The sequence below is a fragment of the Vipera berus genome (assembly GCF_964194415.1).
Source record: "Vipera berus genome assembly, chromosome: 1".
Lineage (NCBI taxonomy): Eukaryota > Metazoa > Chordata > Lepidosauria > Squamata > Viperidae > Vipera > Vipera berus.
In genome coordinates this window covers 302,608,267-302,636,220 of record NC_138202.1, presented here as the reverse complement: position 1 = coordinate 302,636,220, position 27,954 = coordinate 302,608,267, and the positions used below count along the sequence as shown (strand labels likewise).

Sequence of the window (27,954 nt, the reverse complement as noted above, 5' to 3'; positions counted from 1 at the left end):
CTATGGAATCTCTAGTACGGTAGTATTCTTCCGTTGTTGTACTCTTACCCAGTTGTTCTTTTTGCCAGCATAAATTTCCATGTTCTCTCCATACTGAGGTTCTTCAAGTAATGTTTGATATTCAAACATGAGCCTAGAGCTCTCACGTAATCTGCTGCATTGAAACTGGTGATACTGTTGTACAAGTTCCTTTACAACAAGCAGGAGGCATTCAGGATTTGAAGGATTCCAGCAGGCCAAATTCTATTCAATCAAGAGACACGTTAACACATGAATAATGAAATGTAGTCATATTTGAATTGTCCAAAGTGGGATTTGGACGATAGATCAACTTGCATGTTTCTTTAATTTGCCAGAGAATCAATATAATTGTTATCACTGAAACTGATGGATCTTTCACTTGTGGTACTCTAGGTTAAAAAAATAATAAAAACAGTGAGCACTCGCAATATTTTCCTTCTCTTTTGGTGAAGACATATGGGTACAACAGAACAAAAAGAGTAACACACCTAGTATTTTAACTTCCATATTGGCTTCCAGATGCAAATCAAAATATTTCCTTGGTTCATAGGTATTGTTAGATCCCTCTCTAACAGCAGTCAGGACTGGAGCAGATCAGCCAAACAACAACTGAATTAAGCAATCAATTAAATAAGAATTGAGCTGAGAATAGAATAATTGTAGCACATTTTAGAAGCAGAACCTATACATAAGAAATTCAAAGCCGTTAGATTTGCTTTTTTTACTCCTGTGCTTTCAGTGCACTGGAGTGGATGTCAATCTCCTCTGAGACAGTGAAGCAGTCCTCACTTTGTTACTAACTACATCAGTGTAAGAACCCACTCTTATATTTATCTATTCAAGATTTTGGCAGAGGGAGAAAAAAATTAAAGGGGGAAAATATGGGCAATATCAAGGCAAACAAGGCTATATATTGTAATATATCTATAGATTTCCTGGTCTTCGTATCTGGTCACAGTCCTATATAAATCATTTAACCCAGTAAATTCAGATCACCTAGCCCAGTGATGGCGAACATTTTAGAGACCAAGTGCCCAAACTGCAACCCAAAACCCACTTAAGTATCATCAGGTATCAGGTGGGGATGTCCCGTTGGGTGGGTGTGGCCAATTAGGTGGGCATGGTCTATTGGGTAGGTGTGGCTGCAGTGGTAATGGCAGACTGGGTGGGACTAAAGTTCAATCAATCAATTCCAACTTGGCGAGATCATTTTTTTTCCCATGAGAAGTTGAAATTGATTGATTGATTGAATCTTTTTTTTGCACACGGTGGCGGAAGCCTAAAGCGAAAAGGTTTTATAAAACCCAGCTGAAGGCCTAGGACTGGGGCGACAGCACGCATGCCACAGGCTCGCATGCCATAGGTTCGCCACCACGGACCTAGCCCATTATCTGCTCCCATAATCTAATAATATATAAAAGATTACTATTTTTATAGATTTGTAAGGCACACAAAGGAGTAGAAACTTATGCAATGCACCATCATTTTGATTCACAGATAGAACTTGAGTTACAACCTCATATTCAGCAACCATTCAAAATTATGACAGTTCTGAACAAGGGCGACTTATGATTACTCCATGAAACTGTGGCCATTGAAGTGGCCCAACAGTCCTGTGACTGCTATCTGGGTACTTAGGTGCCCAGCTTGCAATTACATCACAGTGAGCTGCAGTCACAAAATTGCCATTTGCAACTTCCCATGCCAGCTTTCCACAAGCAAAGTCAATGGGCAAGTCAGCAGGTAAAGAAGCTGCAAGACATTCCCATAAGTTACTCCTGTCCTTTTTCAGCTGGGGATCTCTACTACCAAAATTCTTGTCCCACTTGCCATCATAACCCATACCTGTATGGAGCCATTTTGTTTCTTATCATTGGAGTACTCAACCTCAATATAACACCTTGACATTAAAAAAGTAAGATTTTACAATACTCTCAACTGAGATTCAAGAGGCTGCTTGCTTTAGCCAGCTCTTGACCTGGAAAAGCAGTCATCAGTGTCCATCTTTAAATGCCAATGAAGGAATTGCTTTGATGAAGATCAGTCTCATGGTATTTCCTGTAATAAACTCAAGAGTGTTTGAATCAAAACAAAGATTCCCTTCTAACACCACCAATACCCTATAATGTTCTTTTATTTCACTAACTCCTGAACCAAATAAACTCTTAATCTGTTTCCTCTATTGTCTATTTTCATCCTATCAATCAACCCTAGTGGAATTCTGTCAGCTGTTTTTCACTTTGTCAATAAATTCTTCCCATGATTATATAGGCTCTTTTATGTAAGCATTTATTACTCAACCTTGTTTTTTAAATCCAAGATCTCAAAGATTTCAAACTATCTATAAATGCTTTTCCAGCTATCTGAAACTCACAAAAGTTTGATTTTCTAATACACAACTGGGGGAAAAAACCCACAACACTATTTAATTTCACTTGCCTGTAAATATAAATGATTTTATATGAAATTAAGTTTTTGTTCTGTCTCAATCCATTCCTTTATAAAGTGTGGGTTCCAATAGTTCATTCAAAGGTTAAGAATCTTTGTGTAGAAAAATCTTGTGCATTCCAGTTTTGTACATGCATTTGTGAGATATTTAGCTTACATATGGACTTTGGACATTTGTACCTTGCACAGCCAAGAGAGTACAAATGATTTGGCATCTGATATATATTGAATTAAGATTAAACCTATTATCAATCATCTATTAGACTTGTAAAAATAGTTTAACAGAAACGTTTCCCACCTTTCTGAAGTACAGACTGTTCTTTTTTTTTTAAAAAAAACCTTGCATTACACAATTAGAAGTTAATCAAGAAGTGCATATTTCTATTTCTTTTAAGTAAATATCCTTTTCATAAAGCTGAAAGCTTAACATGTCTGTTGCCATTCAAACTCAATAAGAAATGGAAATAACCTTTCTCCCATAATTATGTATTATATTACTAATATTTTATCAATATTTTACTAACTGTTCTATACAATAAAAGAATTTTTTCCCAAGTATTATTGAGCTTAAGGAACTTCAGTCACATGACATTAAATAAATGAAAGAAAAAAAATGGGGTCATTTATTCACCTCAAATGACTTGTTTGTTCTTCCCAAGTTTTAAATGTTGCATCAAAATTGAATTTTATTAACTTTCCCACCCAGATTCATTAATAATTAAATTATTAAATAATTTAATTAAATATTAATTAAATTAATATTAAATAAAATTTAATATTAAAATTAAATAAATTTTAGACATGAATAATTTTAACTAAATTTAGTTCTAAAGCCAAATAGATTTTTAACCCACCCCCCCCAAACACACAAACCCATGGCAAGAAAAGTCACAAGGAAAATTTTAAAAGTGGCAAATCCAGGGCAATTTTAATATATTCACATTACGTTAAACATTCATAAAGCCTGCAGTAGATAGAATTAGTTTCTAAACTTCTTCTCTACAGATACCTTTATTCTCCATATATATTCACATTATTGGAACTGTAGGAAGGTACATTTAGATTAACCCTTCAAAATATTTTCAGCCTTTATAATTTTTCTGCAAGCTTTGTATAGATGACATACCCTAGTATGTCAATGTTGTGGGCCACAAAATACATTCCACATTTTATTTCTTTAAACATGCCCTTAAAATATATATTCTTAATTACTTATACTACAATTTTGTAGCAGAAGTCAATATTAAGATATAGTTATGCCAATGTCAGTATTCCAGCTATATGAGTAAATACACTTGTACTAGAGATAACTATCAAATTTTAATCACAGAGAAATACGGTATCACTGATGGTGTGGCACCACAAGAATATGGCAATATACACTGGCAGAAGCATCATGCAGATGACTACTTATTTCCTGGCATGTTTCAGGCAGTATGACGGAAGACAGTTTTCTTGTCTTTACCAAATGAGTACACTTCTGGGAAGTAACTGGTACACTTGATTTTGTAAGTTAATACAGAGAATACGATTGCAACTTGGACAAAATTTTAGCAAGGGATCAAACGGTGCAGGGATCGCTTTCTTACTGATTTGTGTAATTTTTTTTCATTTAAATGCTGCACATATTGTTTAGGTGAATGAAATGTTTTGTAATATAAGACTGTCTCCATTTCATCTCAGGTTGGTAGAAGACAAAGGAAGTAAATGGATGATAAAGACCAATAAACCAATTAGGATCAAGAAATAAGAAGAATGTATCATTCTAAATTAGAATGTGTAGTTAGCAGTCAGTGCTACTGTAAGACAGCAGGAAACAAAGTAAAAATTAAAGTTCTTTGCCCTTGCCTATACGCTAAGTGCAGTCTTCCATTCTACTGTTTGTAAAACAGTCACATTTATGACCTTGCATGTATCTTACAGCTAAGTAAATAGAATTGCAAATATTTGAGCGTTCTCCAAACTTACTGCTCAGTTGCTGGACATCCCATATATTCTACACTAATACAATCTATAAGTAATTAATTATAATGCTTTACTTTTATTAATTCACATTGACATCACTTATTGACTCACTTGAAAAGTCAATCATGCTTGATCAGTGGAAAAACAAGAATGGATTGCCCTCTGGTTGAACCAAAGGATGGTACCAGAATGACTATGGCAGATGTGAAGGATGTGGTGAGAGGCAGAGGAGCTGATCCATAGAATGGCTGAGGCTGAGGGATACAACTGAGTGGCTGACAATGATTAGGGCGATTGCTTAAAGAATTATATGTAGCATCCTTCTATGATTCAGTTCTCTTAGCATAACAATGTAAAAAGTTCTAAATTAAAATCTAAGAGCTGGCACTAAAACACTTTTCTAAATCAGAGTCTTTCCTTCCTTTCCTTCCTTCTTTCCTTCCTTCCCTCCCTGCCCATCTCCCTACAAAGGACTGCCACATGTACCTGTTCTGATAAAATAAAGTTACAGATTGATTAGTAGCAAATAACAGAAAAACTAATCCACTCCATCTATAAAGGTTGTTTTATTAGCCACTTTAATGCATACTTTAGATGGATTTCCAATTTACAAACTTTAGGCAACAGCGCCATATACAGAAATATAGGTCCCCCTCTTAACCTCATTATCAATGGCGAGAAAAGAAAATGAGATACTTCATAAAGATTAATACAATTTAAGTCAGCATGAGGGAATGTTATCTACCGTATTTTGTAGTACTGTAAGAAATGACACAGTACAGTTGCAATCCTGAAACAGCCAAATTTAGTCCATGGACAACCATTACAATTTTGACTCAAATGCTTTTATTTATTCAATCACTTATAGGCTAACTTTAGCTACTGGGATATTATTTTTATACTCTTACACTGCTCGTGTGGTATGACCAATTTCTCCAACTAAGAAAAGTCAGAATAAGAAGCAACTTAAGACTTGTCAATAAGAGAATAAGCAAATAGTTTCTTAATTAAATGGAGCTTGTTTTTCTTAAGAATGTGCTTAAGCATCCAGGTTGCTGGAATATCTTCCAGAAACGTGACTTTGAAGAAGACAGCTTGCTACTGTTTTTCCTGGCTACACTACAGAAAACAGCAAGATCTTCAGTTAGTGTACTTTCATATTTTTAGGAGGAAGAATTAAGTGCAGTAATTGACAAGGAAAATAAATGTCAAGAAATACAAGATATTAAGCCCTTCAGAGTGACTAATATTAAAGTAGAGCTTATCTTCACTGATTTTTTAAAAAGATACAATTTCAGTATGCCAGCAAAATAAAAATGTATTTGTACTTGAAAGATCATTCGCAAGAACGTTATATTATGGAGTGGAAAAAATGGATTGATTATATCCAGAACAAATATGGGACTAAAAAGTTTCATTTAGCATTTGAATAAGTCTTCCTTTCTTTTTTCTTTTCTTTTTCTTTTTATATGTAATATTAATATTGCTTGTAGTTATCTTATATGAGCTAGAGAGCGATAGATTTAATAGTTTATTGTTGTTAGCATATGGATGTTTATGATTGTTCTTTGTTTTTATACCTTGTACTTAGCTCTGGGAAGTCGGGGGGGGGGGGGAGGGGGAAATGGGGGGAGGGACAGGGAGGGTTAGGTAGGGGTGGGGGGAGGGGGGATTGTTAAAGATAAAATGTACTGTAAAACTTTTCAATAAAAAATGTATTTGTGAGCTTAAGTTATAAAAGTTTTATTTAAATATTATGAAGCACTTTACTACAAAACAAAAAAACCCACAAAAAATTAAATTTATTCATCACTAACATTTTCAGCTACATTCAATTGCCTCTGATTTTTTCTACCTGTGTTTAGTGCATAGGTGTCAAATTTATTCACATTTTAAAGCATAGACTTAAAATATCTTAGGGGCCACAAATTTGTAGAGAGCAGAATTCACACAAATTACATGTTCCCTTTGAAGGAAAATATGATTTTTTAATGAATCTTCTCTCTTTTCCATAACAGGGCTAAAGGCATCATTAGGAAATCTGGAGAAAGTAAAAATCAAAGTGAAGTAATATCTCCTGTGACTATGGTAGCATTTAATTAGTAACTGTAGGACAGCAGATCAGGATCAACATGCCCCTAAAAATATCAAGTATGAAAGCTACAGACACTGTATTTGCAAAGAGCTGCATTAATAAATAATAACTTGAAATCAACACTAACTCTTTTGACAATTCCATGTTACCTTATCTAATATGTGAAAACAAAATCTCTATTGTACATTCTTCAGCATTAAAAATAAGCTACTTAAATGACCTTGATGAATTATAGAATCACTAGCTTGCTGGTATTGTATTGTCTACTTTCATAATCTGATAGAAACTTTTTCAGAACTACTGTAAGTATGCTTACCTAAAAGTTACTACGAATGAAGAAAAAAAATACTGATCAGGGAGTCATATCTTGTAATTAATATGCCCCTATTTCTTTTCCAATTACAAAAGTGTCATTCAAAGTAATATTTTGATTTATACTGCCACCCATTCATATTCACAATTGTAAGGTTGGAGCTGCTGTACAAGAATGGCATTTCTGTTTCAAACAGACATTATGAATTAAAACAGGATTAGTCTTAAATAATAACTAATGTCTGACTATTCAGTCAAATTTACAAGTATTTCTTTCTCCCCTGAAAATGTATATCCCAGTAGTTTGAAACTAAAGGACATACCACAAATGTATAGGATTTACCACAACAAAACATACCAAGTATAGTTGAAGAATATTGAATCACTGCTTTCTAACTATACTGCAGTTGTTATACTTACTTAAAATTTCTGTAAGAAAGGAAACAGTATGTTAAAGTGCAATTGTAAATTTATTCTGACCATGTTTCTTTCTATACTGTACAACAGTTAAAGGCTATGTTGCTTGATTAAATACTTCTAATATGAAGTATCCCCACTGTGAGTATACTAATAGAATAAATGTATTAAATGCATGCAAAATGATCAAATTTATATTCAAAATTATGAATATAATTTTTGTGATGGTGCTTCGGCTCTGGAATAACCTCTCTAGTGATGTGTGACTAATACATTATATCTTTTGCATCAAGTCAAGATCCTTCATTTGTCCATGCAGTTTTAACTTATAAACTATGGTTTTTGCTGATTTTTATTGCCTCTCATTTTTCATTATTATAATTCGATTAAAGATATCTAATAATTTTTCAATATGAAACATTGTATTTCTCTACTATGAACTCATACATATACATATTTTTAAAAATTCTTCTAATATTCATTTTTAAAGAATGCTATGAAGCGTAGTTCCATATGTTAAATACAAATTTATGACTATGACTAATGTTCTCTCAAATATATTTATTTAGTACATTCATTATCCACTAATATTCTGAAACCAGAAGTGCAAGGTCAGGTCTAATTTATGGTCAACTGAGTAAAATTGTCATTTCTATGTTACTTACACACACACACACACACACACACACCAAAATGAACGAGCTAAGGATGTCACTCTTTAAAATTAAACTAAACATTCAGGCACGGGACCACTCTTTCAAATCCCTTTCTGGATGCACGTCTGATCTTCTGCTGATAGAAGATATATAAAATATATAATGAAAGCAAATCTAGAAAACAAACTTATTGCACAGCAAGTAAAATTACAGCGAACAAGGTCATCATCAGCACACATAATCCTCAATAAAGCATAACTGGATTCCAATATTTTGGGCAATTTTCATCCTCTCTTCAACTTTCCTATTTTAGGAAAGGTTGTTAAAAAATAAGTCATACTGCAACTTCACATAATGCTGAAATAAGCTGCTTATTTAGATCCCATTTAGTTGAGCTTTAGGCTTAGTATGGGACTGAAACAGCATTGACTGAGCTTCTGGTAGGAGCAGGATGGAGGTACTACATCCATACTGGCTGTCCTTGATCTCTCAGTGATTTTCAAGTTAGGGGCACAATCTTTTGGTGGTTCTCCTCCTTTCTTCCTCAGTCAGTGTTGATGGAGAGGAGAGTTTGAACCCACAACCCATTTTGTGAGGTTCCTCAAGGTTCACCACCACCTCCACTCCTCTTTTACATCTACACAAAGCCCCTAGGTGAGGTCATTTGACAGCACAAGGTAGATATCATCAGTCAGCTGATGATAACCACTCATGTGTCCCTGGTCCAAGCCAGCCAAGTGATGCTATGTTCTCTCTCAGTAGCTGGAGGCTGCGTGGATTGTGGATGGGGAAGAACAAGCTTCAAGAATATGCAAGACCAAGTGGTTGTGAATTGAGGCCCTTCTGGATCTGGTGAATTTCTATCTTTATTTCTAAATGGGGTTGCATGCCCTCAGAAAGAACGAGTGTACATTTGGTGAGTTCCCCTGGACTCATGAGATGGCAGCTATGGCCCGGGGGGCTTTTGCACAACTCCACTGTGTACCAAGTATGCTCATTTGTGAATCAGGTGGCACTATGCATGGTCACCCAAGCATTGGTCACCTCCCAACTAGAATACCATAATATGCTCTACCTGAAATAGACCCTGAAGAACATTCAGAAGCTGCAATTGATCCAGAATGCAGCATCAAGAACAACTATGGACATGCCACCGTATGCCCATGTTACAGTTTGGCTTTAAAAGCTGCACTGGATGTCAACAGGCTTTCATATGCAATTCAAATAATTTGGCTCTACACCTTCCTGGCATAAGGCCAGGTTACTTGAAGAACTGCCTTTTTCCAATTGTCTCCATTCATATTATCAATTAAAGAATATTATCTGGCCAGACTCAGGAAGTGTGTTGTTTTTGTAGCAATGTCATTCCTCCTGAGATTAAATTAGCCTCAACCCTTCTGAGCCTTTGCTAAGCCCTCCAAGATCTAGCTTCTCTTTCTGGGAAGGAAAGGTTTGAACCTGTGAGTTAAATGAATTTCTTGTTGACTGGGTTGTTCTTGGCTGCCATTATTTAAATATGTCTTATTTATATATTCTGTTACAGTATTGTACGCAATATTTGTATTGTGTTAACCACACAGAGATGCTCCTATCAGATGGTGGTCATATAAATCTAGTACATTAAATAAAACAATAGACAAAAGTGTAAAATAATGTTCACATACTCACGAAAGACAAAACTCTTTCTGAGTATCCAATCTTGTTCATTTTCCAGTAAAATAAGTGATTAACAACTAAATACCAACTTGTAGGATAGCATAATACAGTTAAAATACATAATACATTTAACCAAATCCCTAATGGAACAGATCAACTTTGTAGGTCATCTAACAAAATACACTTATTCCAATATTTAGGGCCACAGTTTAAAAGTAAAGCAATTGAACTGACAAAATGACAGAGAAATATACTCACATGTAAGGAAGAAGGATCAGGTAAAAATTCAGCATCCTCTCCAAAGATAAAGTCAGGTGGCAACTCAGGATAGTGAGCATTAAAAATTATATCCCCTTAAAACAAGCAAACAGCAAAAAATAATAATTTACCTACTGTCACAGAAAAAGTAAAACGCTGACTTTGATCATTACACTAACATGGTTAGTGCTTTCTATTTCTCCAGCACTGTACTTGTCTTGTTTCAAGAAGCCATAAATACTAATCACAATTTGGGCAAATATTAAACTATGGTCAATATAAAATAGCAGGCAAAATCTTCTGAACTGATCATAAGTATGCCAGACTTTGAGATGTGACGCATGTATGCCTAAGGCTTCTTGTGGCTTATTCTTCTACTGCTAAAATCAGATCACTTTGAAAAAGAAAAACATTTTAACACCTTTTAAAAAAATCAGTCATTGTTGGAGAGCAACCGACCCAATTGGCAGGAGGCTGAAGTGGGGAATTAGCCTAGATTCACTAAATAAACACAGGAGGGCTAGGTCTGATCCCTCCCCCACAAATGCCTTTGAGCCTTATCTAGTCTTTCGCAGGCAAAAACTAGAAGTCTGAGGAGATTCCTGTATTATAGACCTAGAAGAATAAAGTAGCTAGTTTGAACTTTATACATGTGGGTCTGGTTGTTTGCACCTGGCAGGTATCATTCTATCATCATCAAAAAGAACTTCCTCAAATGTAAAAAATGAAGTTTACATTGGTGATACTATGATTGAATTTAATAGGAAATACCCATTTATTTACAAGATTAAGTAGACAGGATTGTTTTGAAAACCTTTTTGGAAGTAGCTATTTGCCCAGAATGTAAACTATACTTCTATGCTCTAAATTAATTCAGTGTTCTAAGGTGTTTTTTTAAAAAATGATTTCCAGAATATGTAAATCTAGTCTCAGTGGTTATAAACAATGGTTTATTCAGGACCTAGGCAATCATGCCTTATTCAAAAATTATGGGTGATATAAAATATAGTTTAGTACAATCAAAGAACCCAGCTACCATTCCTGATTTGTCTCCAACTACTATAATTTTGCACTGTCAAACTTTTTGCAGAATACCAGCTTTAATCATTTTTCAAGCCCTTGCTTCATCTTCATACTAGCTTCATCACAAAAAAAATGTTTCATCTACTGCTGTCAAAAGATATGCTAGTCCTTTCCCTTTCAAAGTAAAGTAAATGCTGTGCTTCCTTTGAAAAAGGTTTGGAAGAGAGGCTTCAGAAAGGACAGGAATTGAAACACAGCACCTCTTTAAAAAAAGCCTTTGTGTGGGCTCCTGCACAACTCTGAATAATTTCATGGCTGCTTTAATGAGTTAACTCATTAAAATAGCTGCATCTTTAACACAAATAAGCAGCAATGCAATTTTCAGGTTCATGTGAAAGCCTGAAAAAAGCTAGTTATTTTAAAGACATGCTACTTTCTAATAACCATCTTATTTGTCTCTTGAGAAATCTATATGTGGGCCAAGAAGCAACAGTGAGAACTGGACACGGAACCACTGATTGGTTCAAAATTGGGAAAGGAGTCCGGCAAGGCTGTATACTGTCGCCTTGCCTATTTAACTTATATGCAGAGCACATCATGAGAAAGGCAGGGCTAGAAGAATCAAAAGTTGGAATTAAGATTGCCGGAAGAAACATCAACAACCTAAGATATGCAGATGATACCACTCTAATGGCAGAAAGTGAAGAACTAAAGAGCCTCTTGTTGCGGGTGAAGAAGGAGAGTGCAAAACTTGGGTTGAAACTTAACATTAAGAAAACCAAGATCATGGCATCCGGCCCTCTCAATTCCTGGCAAATAGATGGGGAAGAAATGGAGGTAGTGACAGATTTTATTTTCCTGGGCTCCAAGATCACTGCAGATGGGGACTGTAGCCAAGAAATTAAAAGACGCTTGCTCCTTGGGAGGAAAGCCATGGCAAATCTAGATAGCACACTAAAAAGCAGAGACATCACCCTGTCAACAAAAGTGCGCATAGTCAAGGCTATGGTCTTCCCAGTTGCAATGTATGGCAGTGAAAGCTGGACCATAAGAAAGGCTGAGCGCCAAAGAATTGAAGCCTTTGAACTATGGTGCTGGAGAAGACTCCTGCGAGTTCCTTGGACTGCAAGGCGATCAAACCGGTCAGTCCTAGAGGAGATCAACCCTGACTGCTCTTTAGAAGGCCAGATCCTGAAGCTAAAACTCAAATGAGGACCCAGATTGTTGGGGGCAATTAAGCTGACTTTGTAATAATGCCGCTTGGGGGTGTGTGAAAGCCCTAACAAGCAGGCATATACATAGAATGAAGGCTACTGCTAAGCTTGTAAGCCGCCCTGAGTCTTCGGAGAAGGGCGGGATATAAATGTAATAAAAATAAAAATAAATAAAATACTTTGGCCACCTAATGAGAAGGAAGGACTCACTGGAGAAGAGCCTAATGCTGGGAAAGATTGAGGGCAATTAGAAGAAGGGGACGACAGAGAATGAGGTGGCTGGATGGAGTCACTGAAGCAGTAGGCGTGAGCTTAGATGGACTCCAGAAGATGGTAGAGGACAGGAAGGCCTGGAGGAACATTGTCCATAGGGTCATGATGGGTCGGACACGACTTCACAACTAACAACAACAACAACTTTCTAATAAACCCTTTCCAAATCATTTTTAATACATACATACACCAACCAATTAGCAATTAATTTCAGTAAATGTTGCAATCTGTTGTAACAAGCAATTGAAATTCAAATCTTCTGATGGACTTCAGAAGAATAGAAGTTATGCTTCAAAATGCCATGCTTCAAAATATTTTATCTGAATTTGCAGTATGACAGCTGTTATGATTGATACTCTGCAGAAAAACCCAAAACTCTTCTCATATAAAGAGGATGTACTAATACCCACAAAGGAAGCATGCCCTCCTGCTGAGAAACAAATCATGGGCACATTTTCTTACTGTAACATTTCTATGGCCTTCCCTCATTAAGTTCTCCTGTTCTTAAAGATAACAACTATGCATCAAGGAACAGGATGTCTGAAGTTCCTTACAAAGCTGTCTTTCAATGACTGTTTCACCATTATGAAATATCTGCCAATAAACAGACAAGGTCCTCTAAGCAACTTTTTCACTATTAACTAAGAACTATGTTATTTCTTGCTTGTGAAGTTTTCAAAATATATTGTTTCTACCTAGAACTTGACATGCATAGCATTTTTGGTCTATGTAATAAAGATTTGCATATTCATAAAGGCAGAGCTCTAAAGAATGTCACAAATTATGCCTCCATATTAGAATTTTTCATTTTAACTTCATTCTAAGATATAGATTAGCCAGCAATTTACAATATATCATCCAAACAATGATATGGATGAAAAATGATTCCTGTTTTCTCCTGTATTAACCAAAATGTTTTGTTTTGGATCATATTTGTACACTTTCTTCTTTTAAATTAAGCTGAAGCAATGTAGAAAAATCTCGCAAAAGCCAGAAACTGTGAATACATGACATTTACATTGTCATTATGCAAATGACATAGTTTGTATCAGTGAACAAATGAAAATATTTGCCTTGTCTGCATAACAATGTCACTGCAAGTGATATACTTTGATTTAAGAGAAACGGGAATTATAGAATCCATTTATCTCAATTGGAAATTGAGGTTTCACTATCTTTATAGTGTGTGGGGCTGTTATGTGTGTTTTAAGAATTGCCTTGCCAACCCAACTACTTTGAAATAGCAGCTTGCCACTCAACTGTTGTGCCATTTGTGACTCAAGCACATTTAGCAATATGATCAAAAATTCCTTGAAATTTACACTGAAATGCAGTTTAGAACTTTAATAAGTGGTGCGCCATAGAAAGGTAGAAAAGATGAGGTACACTCACCACCATCCTATCTGTTTTTTCTGAAGTGCTAAGTATTCTTTTCAAAATGTTCAAAAATATCTACAAATTATAATGCATTAAATATAAGCAACAGAAGAAACCCTAAGAGGTAACTCACAAAACCAAATTCTACTATACATGAAAGATGCCATGTTACATTAGATACCTCTACCACTGATTCAATGAGTTATGCTTATAGTTTATGGGTAATTCACTGTCTTCCTATTTGATTTCTCCTAATGTCTTAATACATTTTTCTTAATTTTATTATCAGGCTGATGCATGTCTGTGAATATGTGATGAACTTTTATCAAATGATTTTTATTTTATTTTTTTATTTATTTTAATTCCATTTATATCCCGCCCTTCTCCGAAGACTCAGGGCAGCTTACAAGCTTAGCAGTAGCCTTCATTCTATGTATATGCCTGCTTATTAGGGCTTTCACACACACCCCCAAGCGGCATTATTACAAAGTCAGCTTAATTGCCCCCAACAATCTGGGTCCTCATTTTACCTACCTCGGAAGGATGGAAGGCTGAGTCAACCTTGAGCCTGGTGGGATGCGAACCTGCACTAATTGCAGGCAGCTGGTGTTACTTAAGGAGGCATTAGCCCACTGCGCCACCAAGGAGAAGATACTTTCCACAGAAGATACTTTCCACTGTATTAAAAACATCACTACTGGAATGGAAATAACAAACACAAATTCTGTATCTTTATTAAAAACGAATATACTGAGGAGTTTCCTTTTTTAAAACAAGGTTGAGGGGCTAAAGAGAGGTACAGCTGCTCTAGAGTAGCAGTTGAGTGAGGAGATTACAGCATTACTAGTGCTCCTGCACATGTACATAAAGACACAAAAACTATTACTTAAACAAAGACAGCCTTGTGCAGAAAGAAGCAGCATACAAATATGCAGAACTTTAATTGCTGAACTAATAGCAAAATGTAGGCTGATTTGCCTGGGACCCTGGAACCCTACTCACTCAAAACAAGAGACTAGATTTACATATGAAGCTAAGCTATGGCTTGCTGAAGCATGCCTTACTCAATAAACTTCTGTGTTCACATCACACGCTAAGATAAAATGAAATATAATATAAGTATACGTTAAGAACTTAGTATGATTTTGGGAACAGCCAGGAAGTTCAAATTTTTTCCCCCAACCTCAATTGCTAGTGCTACAGCAAAGCTGAACTGACAGCCATGAATGAAAGAGCAAAAATAAGTTTTCATTTCTCTTAAAAAGCTAACAGAGGCAAAGCACTGGCCTTGCACCTCCTTCCTTGATGTCCTATCCTAGCAAAATTGCTGTTAAAATTGTCCAGTTTCCTACTTAATCCCCTTTTTAAAGTTGTCTAAACTGGCTGCTTCCCATTCTAACTACGAGTTGTATGAATAGGCCTTATCTAACATTTGATATATTTTCAATGAGCCACAACCTCAAAAATCTTTTCCTAATTAGCCACCATCGGCATCTATGTAAAAATCAGAATTATTTACTGAACCTTCTCATTCTACATCTGATTGCACTAACAGATATGCAGTTTATCTGCCTATTCATTCTGCTCACAGCAATGGTTTAAAATTCTTCACAATACTTTTACCTGTTTGTTTTTACCTTTGTGAATAATCCGCTACAATAAAAAAACTTGGCCACTGATCTCTTTTAACTTTAGACCAGGGGTAGGCAACCTCGGCTCTTTTATGACTCATGGACGAGTTGAAGTCCATGAGTCATAAAAGAGCCGAGGTTGCCTACCCCTGCTTTAGACAGTCTCCTTCCTCTGACTGCCATGTGGGTTTCTTCCCACACAGCATTCTTGCATTGAGTTGTAAGCTCCAGGTTATATGGCACCTTAGGCCACATTCATTGATGGTTCCATCTCCCACCAAAGAGAAGATTTGCGTTTTTGCAATGAATTAAAAGGAGAAACGGCACTGGTGTCCCAGTACTTACTTAGCCTTAGCCTAAAACTGACCCAACCTTTGCATGGAGTGAATGGTCCCTACTTGAACACAAATTTTAAAAGAAAAGGAATAATATCAGCAGAAACTACTAAAAATATTACTAACACAATAAAAAATTAAATAAATTAAAAGATGTTCACTTGATGGAATATAGAACAGACATCAGGCAACTTTCTGTAAGGAATGGGTTCTACAGATGAGAAAAAGCAAAAAAGACCTACATAACAGAAATTATTGTTTAGCCAGAATCAAAAAGTCAATGAAAATTTGCAGATTATTTTAAGGTACTAAGTACTTACATTTTAATGTTTCTCCAGCATATGGAATATGCAACTTAAATCGATCACAGCTAGGTCCAAGGGTTAATGATGTGCAGCTATAATAAAAAAAAATACTAATCTTGAGTTTTTATGACAATTATAGGTGTTACTCAATATTGTAATTACATAAAATTAGCTACATAAAATACCATATATTAAGAACTTTACTGTGTTTTCAAATATTTTCTACTATTACATATGTTACTTGTTTTGGGGGACAAAAAGGTGGGCTACATGTTGGCAACCTGTGCAATGCAAAATAAAGTAGGATGAGCCCAAATGCTCAAAAATATCCAAGTAACCGCAATTACAGCTGCTTCAAAAGGTTTCTCCATCTCTAATATATGCACAGTCAAAATTTCTGGTGGGATTGCCAATGCAAGCACGCTCCCAATGCATACAGTTAGAGATAATCTTTAAAGCAGTGATGCTGGCCATTCCAGAGGATGCATCTGTTTTAATACTTGAGGAAGTTCATTTATTTCACAATGCATCTCTTTCAAATGCTCTCCATAACTCAACAAATTGCAAATAGGCAAACTACAGCATACAATATCATACTCCACAACAATGCATATATTTTCATTTATTATTACATTCATCATCATCATGAGGACCCAGATTGTTGGGGGCAATAAGCTGACTTTGTAATAATGCCGCTTGGGGGTGTGTGTGTGAAAGCCCTAACAAGCAGGCATATACATAGAATGAAGGCTACTGCTAAGCTTGTAAGCCGCCCTGAGTCTTCGGAGAAGGGCGGGATATAAATGTAATAAAAATAAAAAATAAAAATAAAAAAAAATCATCCTATTATTTCAGATTTTGCAACAATAGCAACATACATTAGCTCAAATAAGTATGATTCTTTTGCAAAATTGGTAGACACATTTTGTCTTTGAGCTTGAATACCCAAACTATGCAAGTAAAAGTTTCTTGGAATTCTAAATATAGATTTTTTTTTTAAAATTCCATTTATATCCCGCCCTTCTCCGAAGACTCAGGGCGGCTTACAAGCTTAGCAGTAGCCTTCATTCTATGTATATGCCTGCTTATTAGGGCTTTCACACACACCCCCAAGCGGCATTTGTTAAACATTATTACTTTTTTGTAAATAGTAATATTTTTACAGATAAAACATTGGTGATTTTAACGTTTTAATAAATTTTTTTATTTCATTTACTGTATATAAACAGTTTTTTAAAAAAAACAAGAATAGAGTATTGACTAATGTAAGTATGAAATCTAAGGTTTTAGAGTCAATTCTTCTATTAGTAACATCCTTAAAAATGTACTTATATCAATTTTTCTACTTTTATACTATGCAGAGGAAGACTCTATATAATCCAAGTTAGCCTTGATTAGCCTACGCCCTTCCACTGGTCACTAAGACTGCAATCCTATATTTTTCCCTTATTGAACAAAGAAAGTTCGTTTTTATAAGAGACCATTCTCAGGATTCTGTTTTGGGAACTGTTAAGAGAAAAGACCTAAAATTAATGCCACACTGCTGCAATGGGAGCCTCTAGGAATACCCAATGTCTTGCTTAATGCTATTCAGCATTTGCATGTTTCCAAGCTACTAAATGCTTGTGGAGATTTGGCAAAATAATGCACAATCCTAATCAAAGAGTAAGTAGCCTATGATGCCAGGGAAAAATTACAGTACAGTATTTGAAGCTTACAATGCATTCTTAAATAGAAAATCTTACTTTTAGGTTTTCCTCTACAAAATTATTTCTATTGTGCACTTACTTATGAAGACATCAAATTTTACATCTTTTTTTTTGCTTTAGGCTACATTCTGATGAATCCTAAATCCTTCCTAACAATAACAAATATTACCTATTAATATTTCATTTTTCTGTAGTTTCATAGCATGCAAAATGAAAATGGTTTTGGCTATGTGACATACAGTAAATCCAAATTATTGTTAGCATTTCTACCACTTGGTTGCAGGGCCAAATGTTTTTGTCCATTTCACACAGAAAAAGCCATTAATGTGTGTTTTGTTGTTCAGCTAACTCTTCACAGAGTATGACACTGATTAAGGATGAGAGGAGGTGATTGGTTCAAGGTGGCCCATGTGTTTAAGGAACGACTAGAAACTCAGTTGCCCAATCCTAGCCCTTAACCATTACGCCACCCTATCTGTCTACATGAATCCAAGGAGATTTTTGAATGTAAAAAAATGTTTCTGATTTTGCAAGTATAATATTTCCTTTATGTCTACTGCTCAAAATCAAATGGAAAAGGATATATCTGGCATTATAATAAAAGAGATATTTAATAACAGCAATCTTAAAAACAACATTAAGTATTTTTCGAGGCTCTTAAAGTCTGCTTTCTAAAATATTTTACTACTCTAAAGTGAAAGCTGACGGCATACGCAGTTGCATTTTGCCCAATTATTTCTGTTTGAGGAAGCTTCACATGAGATTTGAAAAATGGCTATTATCTGAACAACAAAAGGCCCACCTTGGAAAAATTACCCAAATACCTGCAAAAAGCTATAAAAAGTTCCAAGAATCAGGAAATAATGCTAATAATGCAGTAACTTTAGCATTCTTATGCCAAGAAGAAGTACGTGATATATAAAGTATTTATCTATGACTTTCCTAGTTATATACAGCACATAAAAACTGAAAAGAATTATCAAGCTTTTATTTACCACAAAAAGAGCAAGAATTTTCCAGGACAAAATTCCTTGACTGGAGCCCATCAATATTATTTACAATTTTTCAGTTCATTTCCAAGGCAGTTAAAACACAGGGGTCTGTACTTTTAAAGTTCTAAGTACCGTATATACTTGAGTATAAGCCGAATTTTTCAGCCCACTTTTTGGGCTGAAAAATTCCACTTCGGCTTATACTCCAGTCAACAAAAAAACTTACCGAGGACTTGTGCGCGGCCGAGGCTTTGGTGCTTCCGGGATCGCGCGCACCTCTCCCAAGGGACCGCCGTCCGGAGACCTGCCGAAGTTTGGGGAGGTTTGGGGAGGTGCGCGCGCACCTCCCCAAACCTCCCCAAACTTCGGCAGGTCTCCGGACGGCGGCGGCTTGGGAGAGGTGCGCGCGATCCTGGAAGCACCGAAGCCTCGGCCGCGCGCAAGTCCTCGGTAAGCTCCGGGCGGTCACTTGCTTCGCGTCTCCTGAGGGAAGGGGGGGCGACTGGAGCGGGCGTGTTTCCTCGCCTGCTGGGCGCCGCGATTTGCCCGGGGAACGCACGGGCCCCGAATGGCAGCGTGGAGCGAGGAAGCGGACAGCCAGGGCTTCCCCGAGAGCCGCGGCCACACAGGGTATTCCTGTGTATTCAGGCTTGCAAAATGGCGGATCGAGCCTCTGCTGGCGGCAGAGGCTTGCAGAACGGCGGATCGGCTTATACTCGAGTCAATAACTTTTTCCAGTTTTGGGGGGTGAAATTGGGGGTCTCGGCTTATACTCGAGTCGGCTTATACTCAAGTATATACGGTAGTATAAATGTCTAAACAATGACTTCTATCCAGTTGGAAAGCATTCTGGGTCATTATCCATGAAAGAACTCTTTCAATAATGGAACCTAGAGTTAAAATGTATTGCAGGTCCCTTCTTTGGTCATTTTCCTATATTGTGCTCCTTATTTACTCTAGGTCAGGAGCATTAGCAACCAATTTGGTTGCCCATAATTGATACAATAAACAAATTGTAAGCTTCTCAGCTCCTTCTTGTATTATAATTATACGAACTAAAGCTAGCATTGTGAATACGCTTATTACATTATGTGAACAGTGTTTCTTTTATCACCTAAAGCATAAAAATGGCAGCTATTACATTATATCCGTGTTTCTCCGAAAATAAGACGGGGTCTTATACCGTGTTTCCCTGAAAGTAAGACCCGGTCATGGGACTAAAAAAAGTTCAGTCAGACATTCCAACTTTGCAAGATCTTTTTTTTTTTTTACATGAGAAGTTGGAGGGTCTGACTGAACTTTTTTTAGCCTCACAAATCTGTTTCCCTGCAGCAGGAGAGAAACACGCCAGAGCTGGAAAGCAGGTTAGTGAAGAATTTTTTTCCTTTTGGGAACAGGGAGGAGCTGGGTGATGATGTGCCAAGCTCTATAACAGTGCTGGGAGGAGAAGCGGCAGGAAACGGGGCTGCCATTTCAAGAACAGAGACGCAGGGCAATGCAGGGCGGCAAGCAAGTGCTCTTCTCTGCTCTGCATCACTGCGCAGAGCCACTCTGCTTCCTGTTCTCTGTTCTCTCCAGTGGCCGTGAAGGAGGGCTGGCGGAGGGAGGCGACGGTCACAGCACAAGCCAAGGGAGAGTTGGCAGAGAAGGAGGAGGTGGCTGCTGCCAGGCAGGTGATCTGTGGGGCAGAGCATGAAGAAAGCCCCTCCAGTGGTGCACAGCAGCAGCAGAACTTTTCACCGTCACTCCCCCCTGGCTCTGAAAAGGTGGAGGGGGATCAGGTCTACCCCACCCATCCTCCGTACGGTAGCATGGCAGTCTGGCTTGGAAGGAGAGTGAAAGGGAGCAAGGAATGGCCTGGCTGGGGGGACCCTGAAGGAAGCGGGTGTGGGGTAACTGGGGCAGCTCTACCCCCTCCCCCACCTGCCTCGCCTCATTGTGGCGGCAGCGGTGTGATGTGCTGCGCAGCCTCCTGCCCCATTGGGGCAGCCAGGTGGGATGGAGTAGGCAGGGTCCTAATTAGGGCTTATATTACAAGCATCCTGAAAAATCATGCTAGGGCTTATTTTCCGGTTAGGTCTTATTTTCGGGGAGACAAGAAACATGGGGAAATAAGACAAGAAGTATTGACAGAAATATTATTCATAGCATTTGTTTCACAGCATAAAGTTATTATTAGTTTTACCTCTAGTTTTACAAAGGAAACAATGACATTGACTTAGCGACTGTTCAAAGTTACAATGGCAATGAAAAAAATGACCTACGACTAGTCTTATGACCGTCACAGAATCCAAAGTCAGGTGAAGAAAATTCAAGCTCTTGACCACTGGCTCTATTTATGATGGTTACAGCATTCCAGGGTTATGTGATTGGCATTTGTGACTTTCCTTCAATAAGCAAAGTTAACGGAGAGGTCTGGATTCATTTAATGACTGTGTGATTCATTTAATTGCATTTATTCGTTTAACAACTGAGGCAAAAAATCCCATAAAATTGGACACAACTCACTTAACAACTGCCCTGCTTAACAATGAAAATTCTGGTCTCAATTTTGGTCATAAATCAAGGACTACTGTTCTGTACCAGCCTGCTACCGGCCCTGCAGAAAAGGCAGGGACAACCCCTTTTACAAGAAGGCAAGAGGCTGGAATTAAGCCTGCCAAATTTATTGATACAAAAACAAACGGAACAAGACACGAACCAAGAAACGGGAGCTTTTCAAGCGGTTGCCTTCAGCAAACCAGCCCTCCCACGCATTCCCCTTTTATACAGTTCAGGGCGTGGCTTCTCTCTGCCTCCTTCCGAGGTGCCCCATTGCCTTCCTCTGTTTACTCCTGATTGACTGCCTCCTGCGTCGGGCGTCCTTGAACAGGGCCAGCTGTGGGTCATCTTCATCCACGCTGTCAGGCTCACACAGCTGGGTCTCCGTCGTGACCAGGTGAGAGGGGCCTGGCTGAGGGCTCTCATCAGCAAGATCTTCAACCCCCTCAGCAAGCTCTTCAACACCCCCCTCCTCCTCTGAGTCGTCCGACCCAACTGCCGAACCCACAGGCTGACCCTGAATCACAACAACTACTTGCATTACAGTTTATGGACAGTCCATCAATCACCAAGTTAAGAACCACTATCCCATTTAGGTCTCAAATTTTATTCAGGTGGAAAAACGATGTTAATGACTATTACAAACTGTTGCATACCAAATCAAACTATTCACTGTGAAGATTGACTGAAAACTGCTCTCTAAGGTTACACGCTGGGGTCTTTCCAAATTCTACTGAGAATCAAGAGACAAAATGTGGCACTCCTTTTATGCAGGAAAAGCAGCATAAGATATTCGTCACAAAGGGGAAGACCTGCCTTTACTCGTTCCACTCACCTTTGAGCATTTCTTGGCCAAAGCAAAATATTTGGGATTGTAAATTCTCTGGAAAAAGTCTTAGTCATGACCCAAACCAAGAATACCACCACCATTTGTCTTTTCTATTTTGAATGAAAAAAGGCAGGTGTGAAATGTTCAGTTCTAGTGACCAGATGAGCCATTAATCAATCATATCCAACAATTCAGTTTCGTCTCCCTTGTAGAACCAACTAAGGAAGACAGCAGAAGCCATAGCTGAAAGGTGCTGTACTTATTCACAAAGAAATACTCATCACATGTGCCTTTCTACCATTTTCTCAAGCCCTTGACCAAATGGCCTGCAAACTTCCCACAAATTAAAAAATCGGCACAGATATACCTTTAAACAGATATATTGACACAGATATACCTTTAAAAAGAAACACCTAACAATAGAAACTCTTCCAATTTTTTTTGAGAAGTGCTATTAACCATGTTCCACAAACCTTTATAGAATCTAAAAAATAATAACTTTACTTCCCATTTAATTAAAACATCAAGATTATGTATTAAGTGAATCATGAGTATCTTAAGAATTTAATCTCAATTTTGGGACTCAGTCCCATCATTCTATGTGCCTCTTATGACCTTGGTTGGATAGTCTCCATTTTGCTCTAGTTGTATGCCAAAGCAAGCACATGAGGTTTTATTCAGTTTATCAATTCTTACGCAAATAAGACATACGCAAAACTATGCTAATCACAGACTGAGAGTGTAATGTGAGCTAAGTAACATATGACATTTGGAATATGACCAAATCAGAGAATTTACAGAGGTCTACAAAAATCATTTTTAATATGATATATAGAATAAGGCAATGTATCAGCACTACGGAGATCAAAATCAAGCTTCCCTTCAGCTATGAAAGTTCACTGGCTAAGTTTCAGCTTTCATTCTATCTCAACCCAATATACTTCACAAGGTTATTGCTGTGCAGAAAAATAGGAGAATGGTTTGATATGTACACCAGCAGGAGATCAGGCAGGCAGGCAGGCAGGCAGGCTGCCTGATGAAGCATTGAGAGAGTATTCACCCAATATTAAAACAACTAGTCATCTAAAATAATTCCTACTTTATTCTAGTGAGAAAGTAGAACATGATATTAACCCAATATGCTCAACATTTTAGACTCACTTGTGAAAAATAAAATACTTGGAATGACTGATGAAAACTAATTTCACTCTTAAGTGTTCTGCACAAACCAGGAAATCTTTGCAAATATGAAAAATAGATCAGAAAGAGCTTATTTATTGAAATAAAAAACATTAAAAAGTTCCTAAACATATTTGAAAATCAGCCCTCAGAATAAGGTCATAACTTGAAATTATTACAAGATAGCTTACCCAGATTTCAGATCTGTAATCCTTAAACAGTTAGTTGCATCCAATCCCACTTTTCCATTTCTGACTACATTGGAGATCAAAGGAGAAAGTGATGGAGAAATTCTGTTTAAGGCAACTTCAGGAGACATATTATTTGTAAGTTATATTCAATTCTGCAAAGAAAATAAGAGAAAGTAAGAAAGAACAATTCCATTTCTATATGTCTTCACATTTTAAGAATTTGAAATACCTCACAAAGAGACACAGATGGAAAAAGGATAAAGGCAAAAAAAACCTGAAGTAAAGGAAAAAAGCATAGAATTTATGAAGACTGCAGTAAACAAGTAGGAGCAAAGCCATTTAAAAAGATAAAAAGAAGGATGTTTGGGCAAGCATTCACCTAAATAAATTTAATTTAATTTAATAATTTGATTTCTATACCGCCCTTCTCCCGAAGGACTCAGGGCGGTGAACAGGGCAATACACAATAAAAATCGAATACAAAAATTAAAAAGCCATTAAACATCATACCCATAAAATCAATACATATTAAAGTTAAAACTAGTTTTAAAAACCCAACCCCATCCCGTCAGACCAGGCCAGCTTGTTCGAAAAAGAATGTTTTGAGATCGCGCCGGAAGGAGCGAAGGTCGGGGGCCATCCGGAGCTCAACCGGTAAGCGGTTCCAAAGGTCTGGCGCGCCCACAGAGAACGCTCTCCCCCTGGGGGTCACCAATCGGCATTCTTTGATCGGCGGCACCCTGAGGAGGCCCTCTCTGTGGGAGCGCACTGGACGGAGGGAAGTTGACGCCGGCCGCAAGTGTTGCCATAGGTAATCCGGACCCATGCCATGAAGGGCTTTGTAAGTCATAACTAACACCTTGAACCTCAGCCAGAGAGCAACCGGTAGCCAATGCAGCTCGCGGAGCAAAGGTGTAACATGGGAGTATCAGCTCTGTGGGAGCGCACTGGACGGAGGGAAGTTGACGCCGGCCGCAAGTGTTGCCATAGGTAATCCGGACCCATGCCATGAAGGGCTTTGTAAGTCATAACTAACACCTTGAACCTCAGCCAGAGAGCAACCGGTAGCCAATGCAGCTCGCGGAGCAAAGGTGTAACATGGGAGTATCGGGAAACTCCCAAGACAACTCGCGCAGCTGCATTCTGCACCAGTTGGAGTCTCCGGGTGGACCTCAAGGGCAGCCCCATGTAGAGAGCATTACAGTAGTCTAGACGAGAGGTCACGAGCGCATGAGTGACTGTGCGCAAGGCATCCCAGTCTAGATAGGGCCGCAACTGGCGCACCAGGTGAACCTGGGCAAAGGCCCCCCTAGTCACAGCTCCAATATGCTCTTCCAAAGAGATCTGTGAGTCTAGAAGGACCCCCAAGTTGCGGGCCCTATCTACGGGGGGTAATAGCTCACCCCCCATGGCCAATGATGGAATAATCGGAATTTCCCGGGATGCCGGCACGAACAGCCACTCAGTCTTGTCAGGGTTGAGTCGAAGCCTGTTCCTCCCCATCCAGACCCGGACCGCCTCCAGGCAACGGGACATCACGTCGAGGGCATCGCTGGGGTGGTTTGGGGTCGAAATAAAAAGCTGGGTATCATCAGCATATTGGTGATACCCAACTCCAAAACCACGAATGATCTCACCCAGCGGCTTCATATAGATGTTGAACAGGAGAGGCGAGAGAACCGATCCCTGAGGAACTCCACAAATGAGAGGTCTCAAGGTCGATCTCTGCCCCCCTGCCAACACTGACTGCGAACGTCCCAGAAGGTAAGAGGAGAACCACTGGAGAACTGTGCCTCCCACTCCTAACCCTCTGAGACGTCGCAGCAGGATACCATGGTCGATGGTATCAAAAGCCGCTGAGAGGTCTAAAAGGACTAGGACAGAGGAGCAACCTGTCCCGAGCCCGCCAGAGATCATTCACCAGCGCGACCAATGCCGTCTCCGTGCTGTACCCAGGCCTGAAACCCGATTGGTACGGGTCTAGGTAATCAGCTTCATCCAAGAACAAAGGGAGCTGCTGCGCCACCACGCTCTCAACAACCTTCGCTAAAAAGCGAAGGTTGGAGACCGGACGATAGTTGTTTAAAATTGCTGGGTCCAAGGCAGGCTTCTTGAGGAGGGGTCTCACCACCGCCTCCTTCAAGGCGGCGGGAAAGCTACCCTGACTCAAAGAGGCCGTAATCACTGCCTGGAGCCAGCCTCGTGTCCCATCCCAGGCTGCATAAGTCAGCCAGGAGGGGCATGGGTCCAACAAACACGTGGTGGAGCTCAGCTTCCCCATGATCTTGTCCACTTCTTCAGGAGTCACAGGATCGAACTCTTCCCAGATTAAATCGACAAGGCCGCCCGTATCCTCTTCGTCAGACTCTGCCCAGTCGGAGTCCAAACCGGTCCGGATCCGAGCGATTTTGTCCAACAGAAATCGACTAAACTCCTCGGCTCGACCCTGCAAGGGTTCCTCCCTCACCTCCTGATTAAGAAGGGAGCGAGTTACCCTAAACAGGGCGGCCGGGCGATTATCTGTGGACGCGATGAGGGTGGCAAAGTGGTTAGACCTAGCCACCCTCAACGCTGCGAGATAAGTTCTCGTAAACGACCTTAGTCGTAACCGGTCGGATTCGGATCAGCTGGACCTCCAACAGCTCTCTAGGCCCCGTCTCCGACGCTTCATCTCGCGGAGCTCCATGGAGAACCATGGGGCCCGTTGAGATCTGCGTCGGGTCAAGGGCCGCATGGGTACAACTTGGTCGAGTGCCTCTGTGGCTGCCCTTTCCCAGGCTTCCACTAGGGCATCGACCGAGCTGTGAGCAAAGGAGGCAGGTGGGGGCCCAAGCGCCATTTGGAACCGCTCAGGGTCCATAAGGCGTCTAGGGCGGAACCATCTTGTTGGCTCAGCAACCCCACGACAGGGAGTGGCAAAACGGAAGACCATCCGCAGGAGATGATGATCGGTCCATGACAGGGGTGAATTAATTGGAGAACCCCCCCCCCCAAGATCATCTAACCACCGTTAGCCTACATGGTCTCTTTAAAATACACATTCATACACATGATTTCTCAAGCCCATAACCATTTTGTCCATTACTTAATTCCGATGGACAATGCAACTTATGATCTTCAAATATGAGCACAATTTGCTACTAGCTTAATAAACCTCCCAGGCTTATTGCTTGCCAAGAGGGGATCAAATGCTTGGCAGACAAAATATATGGATGGTTCAGCATATTGCAAGTTGTTCAGGCCATAAAAATGTGTTCAAAAAAGTAAATAAAATTTCAGCACTAAACTTTAACCAGTACTCTTCAAATTTATTTTACAGTGAACTCAACAATCACCAGCACATTTAGTATGGCTCAATTTTGCCCATTTTTCAACTTGGCAAAAGAGAAAGCTTACATAATAAAAGTTATATTGTATTTATTATGGGTTATGCTGCATTTATTCAAATTATTCAAATAAAATTTAAAAAATGGGATAAAATAAACAGCAAATTTGTCATGTTTTCTCTTTTATAAAACTTATATATGGGGTCATATGAAACATTATGGCAGCTCATTAATTATATGCATATGAATAAAAAGTTCAGGAAAGACATGCTAAGTAGACAGTTGTTGGCAGTCATTTTACATCCCACTGTTTAAAACAGACACCCACTAGAGTTAATAATTTTCATGTGACACTCAGGACCTAATGTCCCTGAACATACCTTTAATTAAAAAAAAAACTTTAGTCAATACAGAGACAGGGAGTCTTCGACTTATGACTGTAATTGAACCCAAAGTTACAGTTGTAAGTTGTGCTGATGTTTAAATGGGTCACCATATGACTGTGGTTAATTTTGTGACCTTTTTGCAGCGATTGTTAAGTGAACCCATTGTAACTAATGGGAGGGTTGTTTTTTTTTTGCAGGAAACTGAAATTAAACTCCGGTTTCTGGCAAAAAATCAGTCATGTGACCATGGTGTACTGCAAATGGCCATAATGTGGACTGGTTGCCAAGAGCCCAAAATGCGATTATGTGACTTTGAGAAGGTTAGGGTTATAAGTAGCTCTGGAAAGGCCCACTGGAGCTTTGAATTTTGATAGATTGTAAATTGACTCACGCATTATTAAGGATTCCTTTTTAATACTGATGTGTAATAAGAAGTTATTTAAATCGGAATAGCAGGTTTGTCCATTAACTCTGTGTTTTGAATGTTTTTCCCCAGAATGCTCACAGCTGTATGAACTTTAATAAAGACAGCACAAAACTCTGGCTCTTTCTATCCCATCCTCACTATGCCACTCTTAGAAGTGCCCCAAAAGAATCTTAATAATCCAGGAGAGATTTAGACGTTGAACAGGAAGCATCTACTTGTTCTTAGCTGATCTTGAAAAACAAACTTTAACCTGGTTATTTTGATGACAGCACCACAAAATTCTGAGCTACAGGCTGTACGTTGAATAAAGAATATTTTACTTAGGGGGAGGAACCAATATCCAACCATGTCTCCTCCATTAGAAGGTAGATTTCACATTTAAGTAAAA

General features: G+C 38.7%; 1 protein-coding gene across 4 annotated transcripts in view; it reads right to left on the bottom strand.

Annotated features, from left to right (window-relative positions):
- Positions 1 to 27,954, bottom strand: part of BABAM2 (BRISC and BRCA1 A complex member 2) — a gene marked incomplete at its 3' end in the record, with an annotated part of 185,462 nt that overhangs the window by 155,417 nt on the left and 2,091 nt on the right. For all 4 annotated transcript variants that reach the window (XM_081317295.1, XM_081317298.1, XM_081317297.1 and 1 more), the window contains exons 2-5: positions 23,428 to 23,579; positions 16,002 to 16,078; positions 9,829 to 9,923; positions 49 to 243 (exon numbers count right to left, since the gene is read on the bottom strand). In XM_081317295.1, the coding sequence (XP_081173421.1) occupies positions 49 to 243; positions 9,829 to 9,923; positions 16,002 to 16,078; positions 23,428 to 23,555 (495 nt within the window). In that variant the 5' untranslated portion in view covers positions 23,556 to 23,579. The remainder of the gene's footprint in view (positions 1 to 48; positions 244 to 9,828; positions 9,924 to 16,001; positions 16,079 to 23,427; positions 23,580 to 27,954) is intronic.